Source organism: Chinchilla lanigera, unplaced genomic scaffold (assembly GCF_000276665.1).
Source record: "Chinchilla lanigera isolate Chin_1 unplaced genomic scaffold, ChiLan1.0 scaffold00049, whole genome shotgun sequence".
NCBI lineage: Eukaryota > Metazoa > Chordata > Mammalia > Rodentia > Chinchillidae > Chinchilla > Chinchilla lanigera.
In genome coordinates this window covers 16426862-16446492 of record NW_004955450.1, presented here as the reverse complement: position 1 = coordinate 16446492, position 19631 = coordinate 16426862, and the positions used below count along the sequence as shown (strand labels likewise).

The window sequence follows — 19631 nt, the reverse complement described above, 5'->3', positions numbered from 1 at the left end:
CATGCGCTCCCATCCCTCACGTGCACAGACACGAGGATGCGTGCGTTCCTACTCAACCACCTACTGGCCCATATTTTCGAGAAGTGCTGTGGCCAGTGGATCACTGAGGCCCTGACTGACCATCCTGGCCAGTGACAGTCACGGTCACACAGCATGGCCCCTCGTCTCCATGTAGCCTGCTTGCGCGTGTGTGAAATACTAAGACCTAAAATTCTGCTGTTGTCTCCTAGACACGCTCTGGAGAACATCCCAAGAAAGATGCGGCTTTTGTAAGAATGCCATATCTGATACCTCCTCCTTGGCAATCCTCATGTCATCCGTGACGTTGGAAAACACGGTGGGTTCAATGAAAAACCCCTTCCGGCCCAGGCCTTTGCCTCCACATTCCAGCGTGGCGCCCTCGGCCACGCCGCTCTGGATGAGCTCCAGGATCCTGTTGTACTGTTTCTTATCGATCTGTGGGAGGAAGGGCGCAACAGGCAAATCCTTCTCTAAAGACGGAAACAAGAATGCTCTCAACACCCTCTCCACTGCGACCTTTTTCTAAATTTCATTATATCCAGTCCAATCTTATGAAACCGTTATTTATCAGTTAATCACCTAAGAAAAGTGGCAACTTTCTACAGTTTGGCTTGATGTAGGGAGGCTGCCACTCAGGTACTGCTCTGATGATCGTATCTAGTCTGAAGGACCGGACGAAGATTTCGGAAATATTTCAAAACGACGGAGACACTGGCTAATTTATTATTCATGGCTTATTGGAGGAAACTCCAACTTCTATAAGCAAATGAATAATTTAGCCAGTTGTAATGAGAAAACTACGTAAGTTAACACACATCTTTTTTTTGCTAGTGCCACACACCAAATCCTGCGGGGTTCATTTGGAAAGGAATTCCTTTAGAGATGATTAAGTGTACAGAGGGAGGACAAGCTTCCTAGCCCACAATGTGAAGACAGTCTCTCCCCTGCTCCAAACTAAGTCATCATTCATTCCATTATTGTGGTAAATGATACAGCAGCCTGCATTCACTTCCAAGTTTGAATGCTCAGCTAGAACACCAGTCTCCCCAAACTGAGCCGCCATCGTCCTGCACAGGAAGGCTCACGCTACGGAGACCCAGGTGACAAGTGGCTCACACGTCCCTATAGACCGTCAGACTCCAGTTCCGCTTGGAAATATATCCCGATGTTATGGTGAGCCACAGCCCACGCCCCGAGAGGAAAGACCCTGCCACAGCCAGCACTGTGAGCAGAGCAAGAGAACCACAGAGCGAGGGAAGTCGGGCAGCCCCGCCTGCCCACATTTACGAGCAGCACGGACGCTCGTCAGACTAGGGCAGGCTGGTGAAGAACAGACACACCGGAAGCGGAGAGAGTCGCCCTCCACACTGTGCACCTGTGGGGGTGTCTGGAAGCCTGGGCGTTGGGAGGATTGGGAGTGGGTTCTGGTGTCAAGAATCATCTTATCAGACTCCAAGTCATTCCCTGAAGTTCAAAACAGCCCTGTTCAAGCCTGGACCCACAGTGGCTCAGAGGTAACATTTAGAGAAGGAAAGCAAGCATAAGCAGTAAGCCGTACCTCTGGGGGTGACACTTCCAGCAGGCAGACTGGTAGGGAAGGAAGAAGGCCGCAGGAGAGGGGAGGAACCCAGAGCCTGTGCTGGCCAGAGGCAGGTGGACGGGGAGCGGGCATCTCCCTACCTGGGGCCCCTGCTCGGTGGTGGGGTCAAAGGGACTCCCCACTATGCGCCTCTTGGCCCGCTCCACGCTCCTCCTCACGAACTCCTCGTAGATGGACTCCTCCACGAAGATGCGCGAGCCCGCGGTGCAGCACTGGCCTTGGTTGAAGAACACGCCCTGGTGCGCCTGCTCCACGGCGTAGTCCACTGCAAGAGGAGATGGCTGTGGTCTCCATGCACATGGCCTGGTGGCTCCAGCCCTGGAGTGCGCCCCTCCCCACAGGTGTCACCTCTGTCATCCCAGGGCGCAGCAGCGGACAGACCGCACTGGGCTCAGATCCCGACTCAGTTCTAAGACCCTGACATTGCTCACGGTGCAAACGGGGATAATTTCACTTGCTTGAGTCCCTTTCTGGTGCTGTAAACAGAGGGACTCGTACTGCTGCCCCAATAGCAGTCTCAAAAGCCAGACAGGGAACGGGAAGGTTCACATCTGCCAGGTGACCAGGCAACTGTGAGAGAGAGACCGAAAAGGGAAGCCACTACGTCTGGCTCTTTGCCTGCAGGAGTATAAGCTGAGAGTTTGCCAGATCTTTCCAACTTAAGGACAAAACAAATCAACATATTAATGTACAATTTTGTTTTTCGCCACGGTGTAACGTTTAGACAGGTCAATGTGTATCTAAGTACATTTGGCCTGTGGGCTGCCGACTTAGAGCCCTAGTCTGTGGGTTCTTATACGGCTAATTAGTATTTTGGTAGTTAAGTTGTACCAGCAGAGGATCCGCGGAGACGCCACCATTCCTCTGCGTGCAGATGGAACTGTACAAGAGCGAGGGTGAGCTTTCCGCGTTCGCCTCTTACGTTTCACACTTCGAATCACTGCTGCACGGCTGGCTGACTGCACCGGGGCCCGGACGGCACGACAGTGCAGGGCCTGCTCCTCCAGAGGACCAGGTTTAGGAAACCCGATCTTGACAACCAGTGTGAAGCTAGCGCTGAGCTCTGCAAATTCCAAGCTGGGACTGTGATTCAAGCCATCTGCTTTCTGTTTTCTGACCCCTGCATTGGTGGAACTGGGAAAGCAGCTCTGCCCGGAGGAGGATGTGAAGAAGGAAAGGAACGACTGGATGAGATTTTGGAATTTCACTCCCTGGAGAGCTTTCCAAAACAGAAAGCCACACCTGTCCAGCACTGACTAAGGCGGCCTCCTTCCTGGAGATGTGCGTTTCCTAGGTTTCTGCCCTGAGCTTCCGTAAAGTCCTCCTGGCAAGGTCCATCCCCACAGAACGGACCTGAGTGTTCTGTCATCCTTGCCAGAGGTCCTTTGAGCAGCAGGAAGGGCTGGAATGCAGGGTTTGTGAAAATGGTGGCAGGGCTGGTGAGTCGGATGTGTGTGCAGTGATCTACAGCTACCAGGGCCCATGAAGAGTTTAGACTTCTTCATTCTAGGCAGAGAGACCCTCCCTCAGGCATCTGCAGGCTTAGAACACTGCTCTACACCCCTATACCCACTGTACCCACTGACTGAGGCTTGACCTCTGCTGTCCTACTCTGCACCATCCCAGAATCAAAATGGCTTGTCAGTGTCTAAAACAAACTCTGCTCATCAGTCCGTGAATCAAGGCCCCTTTCCCAGTATTAGATTGCTTTCTCTCAGAAAGATACCTCCATCACCCTTATTGTCAAAGATCTTAGTGTCTTATCAAGAGCAGGACATACCAACACTCAAGAGGCTAAGGCAGAAGGACAGCCGGTTCAAGGTTGGCCTGGACTATGTGGTGAGACCCAGTCTCAAAAAACAAAGCAAAACAAGTGGAGATAAAAAAGACAGCAGCAACAATCCCAGCAGTCAGGAGGCTGAGGCAGGAATATTGCCCTGAGTTCAAGGCCATCTTGGGCTACACAGTGAGTTCATAGTTGAATTAGAATCTGTCTCAAAAAACAAAAAAAAAAAGGAGCAAAGCCTAGGGTGCTAGGATGCATACAATATCTATGGTTAACTTACAATCTGCATCTGCAAAAATAATGTTGGGACTTTTTCCTCCAAGTTCCAGAGTTACTCTCTTCAAATTACTTCTTCCAGCTGCCTCTTGGATAAGCTTCCCAACCTGAAAGGGAAGAAGCGAAGAGAGGTAAGCACACCTCGCAGCTGAGACAGCCGGCAGCCAAAGCCAGCCCTGGGCAACAAGGGGACGTAGCAGTCGCTGATCCTTAAAGTCAGAGACCCCACTGAATGTCACAGGTGCCGCTTGTGTGGCCAGCGTGGGTGGCCAAGGCATCAGGCAGCTGACCATCCACAGCAGAGTGACCTGGAGGACCCATTAGTTTCCTGGTGGAAGTTAAGCCTGGAATCTCAATCACCAAAAGATTTCCTGAAAGGTAAATGGCAAACAAAATGTGAGTGGAGATTCCCACCACTGCACTGTGGCCTTTGGCTTGGAACACTGGCTCCCGAAAACCTGCCAACCCACCCCCCTTGAAGGACGTGGTGGGGGTGAAATGAGTGTCCACGGAGCTCCAAAATGGCAGCGGGTGGGGGTCATCACGGGTCCAAAGAGACCATCAGTGTCACACCTTCATCCTGGCTGAGGCTGCAGAGAAAGGACCCTAGGCAGCTGAGAGCCGGTCGCTGTTAGCGCCATCCTGTAAATTCCTGCTTATACAGAAGCCGCTTACACCAGGAGGCGGGTCAGGAGAGAGTACCTGCATGGAGTGGACTCACTGCTGAGGACGCTGAGTGTGGAGAAGGACAGGGTGTGACACGCTGCCTCTGCAGTGGTGAGCGCTGCCAGAAGGTGCCCATAGCTACTGGCTCCCTCAGGCTCTGCTTCAGTGGAAAAGAGTTCCCTAAGGGGAGGCCTCCCGGGGGCTCCCATAAACCCACTGCAGGTGGCAGTGGTGAAAGGCCCTGGCTCTACAGCCCCACATGGGCCCCTTTGAGGGACCGCATGTGCTCCAGCACGCCCCCTGTGCCCAGCCGGGGCATGGCAGAGCTGCCCTATAGCTCGACTTCCCCCTCCCCAAGCTGGGGATCACCCTTCTCCTTCCTTCCCTCCTCCCTGCATTTGGTCCCAACGTGAGTCACGCAGCACCCAATCTTGCTGTGCTCCAAACTGGTTTGAAACAGTAAGAATATTACCTCTTTTCAGCACAGGTCACTGTCACAAAATTTCAGTTATGAAACTTGCATTATGCCTTCAGATTTGCATTTAGGAAATAAGGTATACTTGTTTTAGGCACAGTAGGGTGCTGACTATAAATATTTGGGGCAGGCAGAGCCAGCCCGCAGTCCTCTTAGCCCTGCTCCCTGACACACACCACACCATGCCACACGCTGACATTCTTTTCCACGAGCAGTGTTCTTCTGTGATTTATTTTCATGGCTACAGTACCTGTACAAAAGTCTCACTCCCTCTGTGGTTTTCAGAGAAGACTACTTAAGAACAACTGATCCTGCATCAGTGCTTTGCCAGCTTTTCCTCAGAAGCCAAATTAATGCTAAGCACTGTAAGGTAAATGTCAGCTGAGTAGCATCTTTTCCTTTATCTCTGGAAGAAAGTCGAGCTGCTGCTCATACCCCAAGAGAACAGGACGTGTTCGGAGGCGGGACATCCGCTTCCTGCTGGTGTAGCCTCAGGACAGGGACATGTGTGAAAACCCCAGTCTCCACCACTCTCCCCCACTCAACACTATTTGAAGTTCCTCTGTGTGCCAGGGACAGTGCTGAGCTTAGTTCCTTGCCGACAAGGGACTCACGGAGAACAGGACTTTCATGCAACCCTGGCAGGAGCTCAACAAGCATAGTCAGCTTCGCAGTCTGCTTTAAAGAAAACTGATTCTAATTTAATATTAGATCTAAACAGATTAAATTCCAGTTCTGTAGGTCTTTGCTGTAACCCGGAGTCAGACCACTCTGATCCTCACCTGTAGAAATGGAGCAGAATGCAACCACCCCACTCCCATAACTACAGGGTCACACGTCACAGGCCTTCTTCTGGGACTCTTGGTTTCCAGGCCAAAGGCTCTTAGGGAAATGTATTACTACTCAGGAACCCTGCCTGACAGCAGAGGGAGGTGAAGGGGCCTTAAACAGGAAGCAGTTCTCATTATCATTACTGAAGGGGAATTAGATGCTGCCTCAAACCAGGAGGGTCTTAACACGTTTAAAAGCAAAGCATTCAAGAAGAACGAGTTCTGACAAAGTTGTTAAGAAAATACGGTAGGCCCAGCACAGGTGACGGCCAGGTATTACAGGGACCCTATGCAAGGGTTTCCAAAGTCAAAATCAGTGAGATTACAAAATCTAAGACCGTGTTATAAAACAAAGGGCTAGACTTGGTCCACTCTTCTTTGATGGAAACCTTTAAGTGTGGCTCCTTGGAGAGGTGATACACCAGCCACATTCAGCCCTTCCTACACAAGCAGAAGGTGGGAGGGCACGCCGGGTAAGGGAGGCCTGCAGGCCACGTGGACTGTGACAAACACGAGATTCCACCTAGTCTGACAAAACAGGCATTTGTAAGACACAATGGAGGAGCACATAGTTTGAAAGACTAAATCCTGTAAATGACACAGAGGGGAAGAGAAAGGCCCAGAGGCCCAGTTTCGAGTTTATCATCCATTTTTTCAGTCAGAAATGGCTTCCAAAGCACTCCTATTATTCCTCTGGGCCATGGCTAACAACCTGGCTCATCATAACCACATGCAGCTTTACAGACTGTCCTTTGACCCAGAGAATTCAGAAGAGCCGGGTACTCCGAACTCCGGCTCAGCGACCCATGAACTTCAGTTCGGGAAAGCCGCTTTGGGAAAGCCCTGAGCCCAGGGTCTCAGCATCTTCATCCGCAGAAGGAGGGCCAAGCCATAAGTTTTCCCCTTAGCACTCTGGTTAATTGGAGGCATTAAAAAATGACAGATGGGGCTCCTGGGCCCCTGCTCATTCTGAGAGTCTGTACATAATTCTCTTTTTCTCGCCTTACGCAGATGTAGCTTTTCCCAAGAGCACCACAGCTGCCCAGAACGGCAGGAACCCTGGTTCGTTTGCAGCTTCCCCACGCAGGGCTCCGTATCAGAGTAAGGGACAGTGTTCGTGCCCCGGCTGTGCTTTCCTAACTCTGCACTCCCTGCTGAGTCTCCCAGCTCTGTCCACACACCCCAAGCCGTCAAGGGTGGGGAGCTAGGGGCTCCCCCATGCAGAAGGGAACTGGGCTAATTCTCAGCAGGGAGGCTGGCGCAGGCCGGCTCTGCCTCCCCTGTCCTTTGAATGGGCTGCAAGATTGATATCAGGAATATCCCTGGAAGAGCCGCCAGGTCCTGGGCTCGTGTTCCATCACCATGCAGCAGTGCAATTTGGCCGTTTGCAAGGAAAATCATTTGTTATACAAGACAAAAACAAACACAAAAGGCCTTTCATGCCTTCCTCTTCAGGGAAGTTTCCCCCCAAGAGAAGTTTCTAAAATTGGGTATAATTTTTCTTTTTACTAATTATCCAAATTACGGTGCATTCCTTCTCAGCGATATAATAGCTTTTTTAAAACAGAAAAATAAAAATAAATCTCTAGCAGTGACCTGTGTAAAATGGTTGAAGATGCCTGCTTTCTGCAGCAGATAGTCATTTCTTAGACTAAATCACAAGCTGCCTGACTCCAGTTCTCTTTTCTTTCCAGATTTTCACGCTGTGCTTTCTGGTTCCATCTATGTTGAAAATAAAAATGCCCAATACACACGAAGCAGGCATCCCTAGTCTTTCTGAAATACTCCAAACGGCCACACTAATCTGCTCAGACTTCCACCCAAAGTGACAGGACCAGGGCCCTCAAGGGGTAATAATAGTTCCTTTATTTAAGCAGTATCGGCAAACTCAAAATGTTATCTGTGAAATGAAGATTAGGAAAATTAACATCATCCCTCAGCATGTTTCCAACCTTCCTTCCTGAATCACCACACCCACCCACCCCCTGGCCCCAGGAAGCCGCCTTCTCACGTTGGGGCACACCTGTGTCCTGGAGTGTGCCTGACGTGCCCGTGGCCCACTCCTGGTGCCGCCCCTGGGTTTGCCTCCTCCTCCTCGCATCCCACAGAGCTCTGACCCCACTCGATCCCTACTCGTGTTTATTGGCTGTCTGTCTCCCTCACTGTCCTGGACTCCTCCACGTATACACACCACCTGACTTGTGTCCTGTGCACACGGACCATGGGGATCTGCGACAACACGGCTGGGTCAGTGAGCCAGAGCAGGGCACCTGCCCTTGGCGTCTTTGGAAACAGGAAGCTCAGACGGGACAGCACCACATGCCAGCCCTTCCAGGCTGTGCTCTGCTGACCCTGGCAGAGCACCCTGGGCTTTCATCTGCCTTATCTATGGCTTTCACCTCCTCCTTTCCACTACAAGGGAGGGGATGGTGCTATGGTTCGAGCACGGGTAGCTTCACATTGGAATTCCCAGGGCCCTCAACGTCTTTTCTAAGTCTGGGCTCTACGTTTGGACATTCTGAACATCCTAGTCTGGAGCAGAGCACACAGGCACGGTTATTTTTCAAAAGCTACCTGAAATATTCAAGTGTGCTCTGTAGTGTTAAGAACCACAGTGTCGGAAAGATCTTCAGAGGCATTTTTCCCACGCGTGTGTCTAATCTCTCCTCGGTGGCCACACTTCCCAGCTGACTGTTACCGTGACCAACCCCTGTTCTGTGCTACTTGCTTTCACACACATTTCCTTTCATCTTCACAAAAATCCTCAGAGGCGAGAAGCACTATTCAATTTTATAGTTGGAGGAAAAAAACCAACCAAGTTGGGTGGGCCAAGGGAGGAGCTGGTGACGGTTCCCATGGAGGGCAGAGCCAGGCCTGGACCCAGAATGCCCTGGGCTCCGTCCTTGCCACAGCCTCATCCTGAGGTTCCTCCTCTCCAGGATCCCATCCCATCAGCTCCCAGCAGGGTTCTGTCAATCAGAGCCCACCTACGACTTCCTCAGTCTACCTCCACGCCCTGTACTGGGCCATGCTTTTGTTATGTAATACTTTCTCCTTCTAGTTCAGATGGATTTTTTTAAAAAACCCAGATTTTGACCTCTTGGCCTGCTTTGATAAGAAGAAACCTGGAGTGTTAAAGTCCAAGATATTAACGCGCTGCTCACCAGGCAAAACCCAGGAACAGCATTGCAGGACCTGCTCCGACTTCGCCGGAGCGTGCAGCAGAGAATTCTACTGCAGGACACTTAGGGAGTAAATCAAGAAGCCCAGCTAGTGGAGAAAAAAGCATATTTTTTCTTATTCTTCAGTACTTCTAAGTATGAAAAAAAAAGAGAGAAAGCTAATAATTTGAAACCTATACTTCTAAAAGTCCTGTCACATCAAGCTGGTTGTTTTGTTTAAAATGCTAGAGAATTTACTAGTAGATTCACATGACCTTAGGAAAAGGTCTATTTGCTGTTCTACAAAAACAGCTAAAAGGATTTCCAGCAACTGCCTCTGCCTACACAGAGGAAGGAGGCAGACCGAGGGCAGCTGAGCCGAGTCCTGACCAAGCCGCACGGGCGGGAGTGCACCAGGCATGTGACACTCATCTCACTGAGAAGTGAGAGAGGATCCCCGGCTGCGCAAGGTAGAACTGGTGCTAATACAGCTGCGAGCTGCAAACATTCGTCTGGCACGACTCAGTCTGAACTCTCCTGTAGTTTGCTTTGATGATCTCTCTACTATCTTGTTTCCTAACGATGAAATCATAGTTTGTTCATCTAACTGAACAAAGAAAACACTACACCACGCAGAATGCAAACTGTTTTCTTGTACTTCCTTGAGGTTGTTTATTGACTCTGTGTTTGTAACAGCCTTTTCATATTCACTTATTAAATATTTACACGTATTGCTTATGTATTTAACTGCATATGGATAAATTAATTCCATCTTTAATCTCAGTAACTGTTTGCTTTGTAAAGGCCTTTTGCTGAAGTCAAACGGAAAGCAGCCACCTCAAATAAGCTTCCTATTTCTGACTGCTGCAGACGTTCTGTGCCCATGATGGACGCCACGCAGAAATCCATGTTTAAGTGACATGTTCAGTCTGCAAGAGTCTCTAATTTCCTAAGTTGCCTACAGAGTTAGAGCGGGAGGACAGTGGACTAAAGAACTGCAAGCTACGGGGGGACTGTGGATAAGGTCAAGGGAGTGGCGTGCACAAACCCTCCAGCCACCACTACTAATGTAGGCAAGTGTGCATTAGTGTTCACACGGTAGGATAATCACAAATTGGTGTTCATAGCCGAAATAAATGTTTCATATATATACATATACATATGAAAAGATTTGTACACAGATGTTCTTAGAAGATTTACTTGTAATCCCAAACTGGAAACAACTCAACTGTCTATCAATAGCTTAGTGGATAAACAAACTGTGTATCGCCATTAAATGGAACATTACCCAGTAGTAAGAAGGAACAAATTACTGCCGTGCACAACAACATGAATGGATCTCAAACTAATTCTACTGGAGTAAATATAGCCAAACAAAAAATGTATACTGTATGTTTCTGTCTACACAAAAGTCTAGAAATGCAGGTGGTCTAGTCAGAAAACAGACCTGCACCTGGAAGCACAGGGTTAGGGACGCAGGGAGAGATGGGAGAAGGAGTGCGAAGGGGTACTGGGAGGCTTGAGGGTGGGAAGGTGTGCAAGATGGGATGGTGCTGCGGCTGCCGGGGTGACGGCTGCATGTGACTGCACTGACCAAGCTGTACGCTTTCAATATGTGAAATCAGTCATACTAAATTACACCTCCATAAAGCTGTTAATAAAGAAAATGCTAAACAATGACAACGGGACTTTGCTGGATAAATCACGCTGTGCGTGTCTTTGCTGTCCTTTGTGGACTCAGCGGGAAATCACATTGCACCTATGTCACTATTTCACACACGATTTAATGGTTCGAAAGGCCCACAAGTACATTTGGAATAGCGGTATTGACTTTTAAAACAAATAGAACCTGAAAGGCAAACTGAAGAGAAAAGAAGAAACTTCACGGACAGGAAAAGGTGATGAAAACAAGAATGCATCAGTAGCCAATAAAATACATCAGAGTGGTTGGATGAAGAGACGGCAGGATTAAGATGATGAATCTAAGTAAGGCATCTTAGCCATCGCAGAAATGGTAGGGAAAAAAATCACTGACCTACGGGCTCACTGGATACGAAGGAAGAGTTCATTTTGGGTGGAAGAAAGTGTGGGCCAACCCGCAGGATGGTGAAGGCATCTCCGTGTAGGACGTGCATACAGTGCGGTAAGGAGTGAGGCCAGCGTGGCCACAGCTCCGAGTGGTGAGGAACGCGGGGACCAGCTCATGTGTGAACTTGTGTGTTCCTGAAGGTCAGGTTTTGGCTGGCAGATGATGGACACAAAGTGGAGTGGTCCACCCCACAGTTAGAAGTCTAGAGTGCAAGACAGGGCTGAACAACAGAGCGAGCTATTCAGTGCATTCCCACATGAACTACCGTGTTGATTCACGTAGTTTCTCGCTGCAGTGTCGTTAAGAGGTAAAGACACCAACTAGATAAGTGAGAAATCTTGTGTACTGATGGTCTCGTGGGGAAGAAAAAGGGAGGGGTAAGAAACAGTGGTCCATTTCCATGTTCGGAAACCAAGACTTATGACTGAAATGAGCCTTTTCTTAAATGGGCCTGGGAAGATGTTCTGGAATATGACTCAGCTAATCAAATTAACTGACCATCAGTGTGTTTGGCCATCAGTGAATGCAAAGAACACTAGAAAAGTTTATGAACGTGAGAATTCCTAGACCACTTCAAAATCATTAGTGTAAAAATTCTTGGGGATACTCAGAAACCTAGATCTTAATGAGTTAGCCCCCCACCACTGCCGGTGAGGGAGTCCTCGGATACTGTGGTTAACACTGGGAACTTCTGGGCATCTCCCTGAGAATGGATCTCTCCTCACAAAAGTATTCCATTCTGGCAAAACCAGATCAAAGGAGTGGCCCGAACTCCTGAGTTCCTTCACAGGTACCCCAAATCCTCTCCCAGCACTACGTTCTAAACAGTACACTATTTCACCTGAAAAGAAAAGGGGTTTCAAAGAGACTTTCCCAAAATTCAGGCAATTTTCCAAAAAGTAAAACAGAAGAGCAAACACACACTTGAACACATACGTATGCAATACACACACACACACACACACACACACACACACACACACATGCATATACACACACTATTAGCCAGAGGAGAGTAAGAATTAGTCTTCAGAAACATTACTTGTAAATAGAAGTTTCAGGTTCAACTAATACTGAAACTTTACAATGTGCCAAGCAATCTGACTGGAACTTTTGAATACATTATCTCAACCCACAAATAAGAGTGCAGGGAGTTATTCACAGACTCTCTTAAAAGATGAAGAAATGAAAAGAGAGACTAAAATAATTTGCCAAAGGTCACACGGCAGGAAGTCTGGATCTGCTCCAGGGGTGGCTGAGTCCAGTACCCATTGTATTTTACTACCCTTCCCAAAGCATAAATTTTTCTATAAACTTCACTTAAATAGCCAATGATGACAGCTAATGTTTACTGACACTTTACTAAGAACCAGGCTCTCTAATGAACACTTCAAATGTAGTATTTTATTTCATTCTCACCATTCATGGAGTAGATAAAATCATCCTTAATCTCTAGCAAGAAATCTGAGGTCTGGAAAGATTAACTAATAACATGTACTGTGAACAAACCCACACCACCCTACTAGAAGTTTAAATTAGGTCTCATTTCCTGATATGATTTTGACAAAACCCTGACTTCTTTTAGTACAATTTGAAGACTGTGTTTAGAACTTCTTATTGAAGAATTGTGATTTCCTCTACTTTTTTAAAGAGAGAGGTGGAGTACAGTGTTGTGATACAGTCTTCTTTCAAGTTTTATTTCAGCAAAGTGCTGAGGAATACTTGACTTTCCTTTAAGATACCCTAAATAAAAGATGGAGAAAAATTAGCTCAAGATGAACTACATGAAAGCTCTGAATTTCCTAAATTTCAGTATTATCTGATGTGGTCTTTGTTGACTATTAGGTTGATCAATGTGATCATTAACAGTTCAGCTCAGAATTTATCTTTCTTTATCATAAACCACTGGTACAGTTTTGTAGATGGAAATGAACTTGGCTTGAAGGTGGATGAAAGGAAAATAATCTAAGGAATAAAAAGATGGTATACGGGAAATAGCTGCAGAGGAAAAACTAGCATTTCTTTCTTTAACTCCCTTTTGTATTCCTTCAGTGCTAAGTACTTTCAAATACTGTACAGCATTGGAGAGACTTGTGTAGCGGCCCTGGAAGCCAGCTCTGTGCCATGCTTGGGGGCCTGGCGGTCAGGCACACACCAACCCCTCACCACACCCATGGGTATCATGTAGGATCTTGGGGCTGGGCTTTCCCCACCCGCTACTCAGGTGGGCTTTTCGTAGCCTGTTAAAGAGACTTCTAAGGATAGACACTGAAGTCGTACGAGATCTGTAGCTCTAGAGTTTAAATGCCTGCTAAGAGTAGAACTCCTAGAATGGTATTAAAAACAGAACTGCACTTGTATGGAAAGGGAGCAGCTCAGCCTAATCTCTCAATCTCATTCCAGAGAAGTATGCATTGAGCTTTGTGACAGTACTGGTCCATCACGACAGGCAGGGGAAACAACTTAGAGAGCCGAGCGAGGCCAGTACTAGTTGACCACTCAGTCACAAGCGTCCCCCCAGCGTCACCCCTCCCCTTCTCGCTCCTCTTACACTTTAGCTCCCACACTGCTAAAATTCCATCTTCCTCAGGACAGATCAGTGCTAAGAGGAAAAGAAGACGACCTAAATTCTTCCCAGCTGTGACTATTAGCAGATGTGGAGTTAAGGTGTGGAGTTATCTTTTCCTTAAAATGTTACCTTTGAGGGAAATAAGTTTTCATTCAAATGCACGCATCTCAAAATCATGACATATCTCCCAAACGTCCAGGCATGCTTGGAAACATTTCAAGTATGGTTCTAGCCCTGTTACAAAGCATCTTCAAAGTCAGAAAGTTTTAAAGGAAAATGGCACAGGATTCTTCTCTTCCTCCACGCTTTCTTGCACAGCACATTCTGAGAACTGGACGGCCTCAGACTCCTGGGATTTCACCACTGCATCTCAAAGGAAAACAGTGCTTTCCACTTCGGGGCTTGATAAATATTGGTGGCACTGACTTGACATAGCTTGTGTTTAAAACTTATCTAAGCCTCATAGCACAGAAGCACCCTATGGTGGCTCCAGTGACATTTACAGAGGCAAAGATGCTACGCTAAAGTGAACTTTAAAGTCGGGGAAATTGAGGGAGAATAGAGTCCATGACCTTTCAGGGTTAAACATTCTGGCTATTCCTCCAACAACATGTTCCACTGAGACATTCTCCTTCCTAAGTCCCATCTGGATTTTAGTGGGTGGTGCTTTCCAAGGAGTGGAGGACAGCCCTTTGGCCAGAGAGGCCTGCAGAGGTGTAGAGGCGGGGCTATGGCTCTTGGCCTCACCACTCTCCAGCACGCCCACAGCAGGTCTCTAACTTCCCACGCAGAAGATCAGTGCTCAGAGGAAAAGAAGATGACCTAAGTTCTTCCCAGCTGTGAATATCAGCAGATGTGGAGCTAAGATGTGGAGTTACCTTTCCCTTAAAATGTTTCCTCTGAGTGAAGTAACTCCGCTCCCATGCAGCTCCAAGGGCTGTGGAGATGCGGGAGGTGATGATGCGGCAAGCAGGCGTGGGCACAGCGGAAGTGCTCCCTCAGCATGGTCATCAGCCTTAAAGCAAGCACCCCTTTCATCAGTCCTACTGATGATACATATTTAGTCTCAGAAGCAAATTCGTTTTTTTTAAGCTGATGCCATGGCTAGTTCAGTGTTGATTTTATAAGTCTAGTTTACAGGGTGGCTGTTCCACAGTAAATGAACTTAGATACCGTAGGTATTTGTCAGCTCCATGGAGGAGAGGAGACTGAGTGTGATAGGTAGAAGATATATCTCAGAGTTGGGAGGCAGTGCATCCGCAGAGCGCTTCCCTCCTGTGCGTGCCACAGGAAGGTTAGGGTTTACTGTATTTTACTTCATAGCTGTGCGGTTAGGGAGCAGCCACTTAGCTCCATACAAAATTGGCTTAATAAGAGTGGGAGTACCAGTTTCTAAGGCTCATGGGGACTGAACGCAGTATGAGTTTAAAGATATAATTTGATGCCATAAACCCACCTCTTGGGTGTGCAGAACTCAGTGTACTATCAGAGCTATGCCACCGTCAAATGTGGGACACCTCATCATCCCCTGAGGAAACCTCTCCTCTGAGGGTGGTCACTCCCATGATCCCCTCACAGCCTTGACGACCTCTAGTCTACTTCTTCCGCTTCTCTCCCTGCAATGTACTCCACCACCCATGTGCTGCAAGACTGCATCAAAGCCTTTCTCCCCAAGCGTGGACAGACACACAGAGCTCTCTCCCTCCTTGGCTGTCAATACCAGGCAACAAATTACATTTGCTAATGGCCTGCAGTTCTCTAAACTCATACTGGTTCAATCCCCATGAGCCTTAGAAACTGGTACTCCCACTCTTGTTAAGTGAATTTTGTACGGAGCTAAGTGGCTGCTCCATAACCGCACAGCTACGAAGTAAAATACAGTAAATCCTAACCTTCCAGCGGCACGCACAGGAGGGAAGTGCTTGCTTATTCACTGCCTCCCAACTCTGAGATGAAGCTTCTACCTGCCACACTCAGTCTCCTCTCCTCCGTGGAGCTGACACATACCTATGGTATCTAAGTTCATTTACTGTGGAATGGCCACCCTGTAAACTAAACTTATAAAATCAACACTGAACTAGCCAGCGCATCAGCTTAAAAAAAATGAAGTTGCTTATGAGACTAAAGTACTTCTTAAATATTCTGTACCAAACAAACCAAGGACTTTTCTGAATCCAAACGTCCTTAAGGTTGTACTCTTAGGACTTTAGTTACATCAACTAAAGTAAACAAAGCCGCGACCTCGCTGACTATAATATATCCAGTGTGAGGCAATGATAAACTATGACTCAGGGTGATCTAATCTGCATGAAGCCTTGGGAAAGAAAATCAAAGGCAATAAGGGATTGTGATTCTAGAGTCAAGGGAAACAAACAAGGGAAATCCTTTCTGCCAAAAGACTTTCTAGATCCCAGCGTGTGGCGAGGAGACCAAAGCAGAACGTGATGGTCTCGCTGAGTCAATGAAATGGAGATCACAGCCCGCGGAGGCTGGAGCGGCTCCACTAGGAGGAAATGAGCCCTGGGGAGAGAACAGAGCTCACGAATTTTGTGGGGTCTTTTTGAGTCCCTGAATGAATGCTATGTTGGGAGTGCACAGAATAAGATTCTGTGAGACCCGGAAAGAAAAACTATCATGAAATTTGTCTGCTAAACAATTCCCAGAACTCATACAGGGCCAGGAGACATTGCAGTTCTGAACAGAGTGGAAAGACTTTGCTAAACCCTGCAGGTATTAAACACAAAGCCAGAAAGACCTCACGTTAGTAACAAAGGTAAACCAGTTCTAAGGAAGCTTGAAAATAAGACTTGGGGGAATTAAACTGCACATCGAATGGTTTAGCTGCCAGTCAAGAAACCAACATGTCAACAGTGTAACGGTCCCAGGGTCCAGCATCCAGCCAAAAATGAACAGAAATGAAGGAAAGCATAATCAGGGAAAAATCAGTCAACAGACATCGATCTGGAAATGACAGAGACATTAAAATTAACAGAAAAAGGCACCAAACAGATGTGAGAAATATGCTCACAGAGTGACAGGAAAACAAGGATAGGATAAGGGAGGGAATCCAAGATATAAAAGAGAATCCACAGAATTTCTAGAATTTAAAAGTATAACATCTGAGGCAGATGAGGCCCCACAGAATGTCAGTGAGCCCTGAGACAGCAAAGCTGTCTAGGCTGCAGCACGAAGAGAGGACGGAATAAGTGAAAAAGGCCCAGTGACCTCAGACAACATCAAGTGATTCAACATATACGTCACTGGGGGCGGGAAGCAAACGCAAAAGTGTATTTGAAGAAAGAACGGTCAGAATGCTTCCAAACTTGACACCCATAAACTCAGAGATCCCCACATAAACCTCAAACAATCAGGAGAAACAGCTACTAAAAAAGCGAAATTTCTGAAAACCAGTAAAAAGAGATGATCTCCAAATCAGAGAAAAAAAGAAACATTATGTGCAGGGAAGCAGAGAGTGACCGTAGGAATCTCATTAGCAACAGAGCAAGTCAGAAGAAAACAGGACAGCTCTCATTTCCTTAAAGTAAAACAAAAGCTATTAAATTACCATTCTCTATCCAGAAACAAGGTTATTAAAAGACTGAAGACAATTTAGAGACATTTTCAGACAAAGAGAAACTAAGAGAATTCACCACCGGTCAACCTATCCTGTTAAGAAATGTGGAAGATTTGTACAGACAGAGAAAATGATAACAAAGAAAATAAGGCCCATACCCCAAAAGAGGGCGAGTGTGTAACTGTAAAATAATTTTTCTCACGTAAGAACTTTTAAAATGATAATTGCTTTTTTAAAACAACAATAGCAGAAATATGTTATGGGCATATAACATGTATAAAAGTAATTTACAGGACCACAGTAGAACAAATTCGATGAGGAGTAGAAGAAATTGTATGGCTATCACATTAGATTCGCGGATGTATGATACTGAATGGTCAACTGCTACTAAGATGCATGGTGAAGACACAGAAGCATCACTTGTAGAAGATAAAATGCAGTATCAGGCTGGGCGTGGTGGCACATGCCTGCAATACAGCACTCGGGAGGCTAAGGCAGGAGGATCGTTGCGAGTTCAAGACCAGCCTGGGCTACAAAGTGAGCTCAAGGCCAGCCTGAACTGCATAGTGAGACCCTGTCTCAAAAAAAAAAAAAAAAAAAAAAAAAGCAGTATCAAAATTAGTCCACTCATCCAGAAGGTCAGTAAAAGGGTTTTCTCCAAAATTAGATGTGACAAAGAGAAAATCCAAATCAAGACAGGGCACTGAAACTTAACCATATCAACAATACTTAAATTTGAAAACAGTAACAAAAAGGAAACACACACACATGAAGGGTACACAAGAGGAGTACTGCTTTGCTGCTCTATCTGTGTAGACGTCTAGCATAGGCAAAACTGATAAAACAGATCAATGATTGCCTGGAACCAAGGGTGTTAGCCACAAAGAGACATGAGAAGTCTTTCCAGGGTATGGAAATAATACATATCCTTATTTAGGTGATAGTTACATAGTGTGTATATTGAGGGCTTAAGTGGATGTGTTTTAGTGTATGTAAATTATATTTCAGTAAAGTCATGTGAAATGTTTTTTTAAAGGACCTTTAGTGATAAAACAGAGATTTGAACCCAAGAGCTTGGACAACAAAATCCTTTTGTTCTTACTGATTTATGCAATTTCTTGTCAGATCTGAAAAATGAAGTTCCACCTATCCTTGAATAAAGAGTATTATTGCATTATAGAATATTATTTAATGATACAATGAATATGAATAACTTTCCACTACATATTATGACTTAAAACAAAAGTGCTCAGTTTTTAAAAGAAAATATTTAAAGCCTAGAAATTAATTTATCAAAAAATGCCTGAAACATATGCAATGACATCGTGAGCATTGCAGGACAAATAAGTGAAGAGAGGTGTGTCCCGTTCCTAAACAAGAAGGTGACATGGGGGTGGTACTCAAGGTAAGCTGGACATAAACGCAAGGCCGATCAAACTCCCAAGCAGAGTTTTGGGTGAAAGGCAAGCGGCTTAGATAATCAACTTGAAATTTCCTCCAAAAGATGAAAAGGACACAGTAAGCCAAAAGCTTTTGAAAACACAGAGTGAGTGTATCCATATTGCAACACATGTTAGACTGAGGAATCAAAGCAGTCTGATAATAATGACAGAACGGATCAATAAAATGATGAGTCCTAAAACAGACACATGTACATGTGGAAATTTATCATATCATGCTATGACACATGTACATGTGAAAATTTATCATATCATGCTATGACACAGGTACATATGGAAATTTATCATGTCATGCTATGACACATGTACATATGGAAATTTATCATGTCATGCTATGTTGTATTCAAATGAGTTACAAAGGGATGCATTGTTGAATAGATGATGTTGAAGTAACCGAACACTAACTTACTGAAATAACTGACTGGGCCCTTACCTCCCATCAGACATTCAAATAAAGTCCGACTGGATTAAAGACTTGAGCCAAAACAAAACCGCGAAAGCACTGAAAGAAAACATTAAGAGCCATGTGTGTAATACTGAAGGGATTTCTTAAAAGATGGCAGGGAACTCTGAGACCAGCCATAGAAGACTAAACAGGGACATAAACACACATGTTTAAAACCTGTTTAAAACAAGTCTTCTAAAACATCAAAAAGCAAAGAATAAACTGATAATAATATTTAAAAATTCCACAACAAACTTAAGATGAATGTAATTAACATATAAAGAGATCTTGTAAATGAAATGACATCATGACTCCAATGCATTCTCTTTTTTTGGGTACCGGGAATCAAACTCAGGATCTTGAACTTGCCAGCAGGCACTTGTGCCACTGAGCTATATCCCAGGCCCACTCCAAAGCACTCTTTATTTTTTCTTTGTGCCGGAAATCAAATTCAGGACCTCATGCTTGCCAGGCGGGCATGATTCCACCTAGCTATATTCCCAGCAACTCCAATGCATCCTTCATTAACAAGTTAAAATATAAATGTTCTTTTATTTTATAATTCCATTTATAGAAACATACCTAACAATAAAATTTCCTTAGATCATCAGAAGTTTTCATTTCATGAGTCTCTGTAGTAGGAAGAAAGAAAGAGAGAAAGAAAGAGGAAAAGAAGGAA

General features: G+C 45.9%; 1 protein-coding gene across 2 annotated transcripts in view; it reads right to left on the bottom strand.

The window, feature by feature from the left end:
- Aldh1a2 (aldehyde dehydrogenase 1 family, member A2) overlaps window positions 1-19631 on the bottom strand; it is a 46471-nt gene that overhangs the window by 6556 nt on the left and 20284 nt on the right. For both annotated transcript variants that reach the window (XM_005393845.2, XM_005393844.2), the window contains exons 7-9: window positions 3688-3790; window positions 1702-1886; window positions 292-456 (exon numbers count right to left, since the gene is read on the bottom strand). In XM_005393845.2, coding sequence (XP_005393902.1) covers window positions 292-456; window positions 1702-1886; window positions 3688-3790 — 453 coding nt within the window. The remainder of the gene's footprint in view (window positions 1-291; window positions 457-1701; window positions 1887-3687; window positions 3791-19631) is intronic.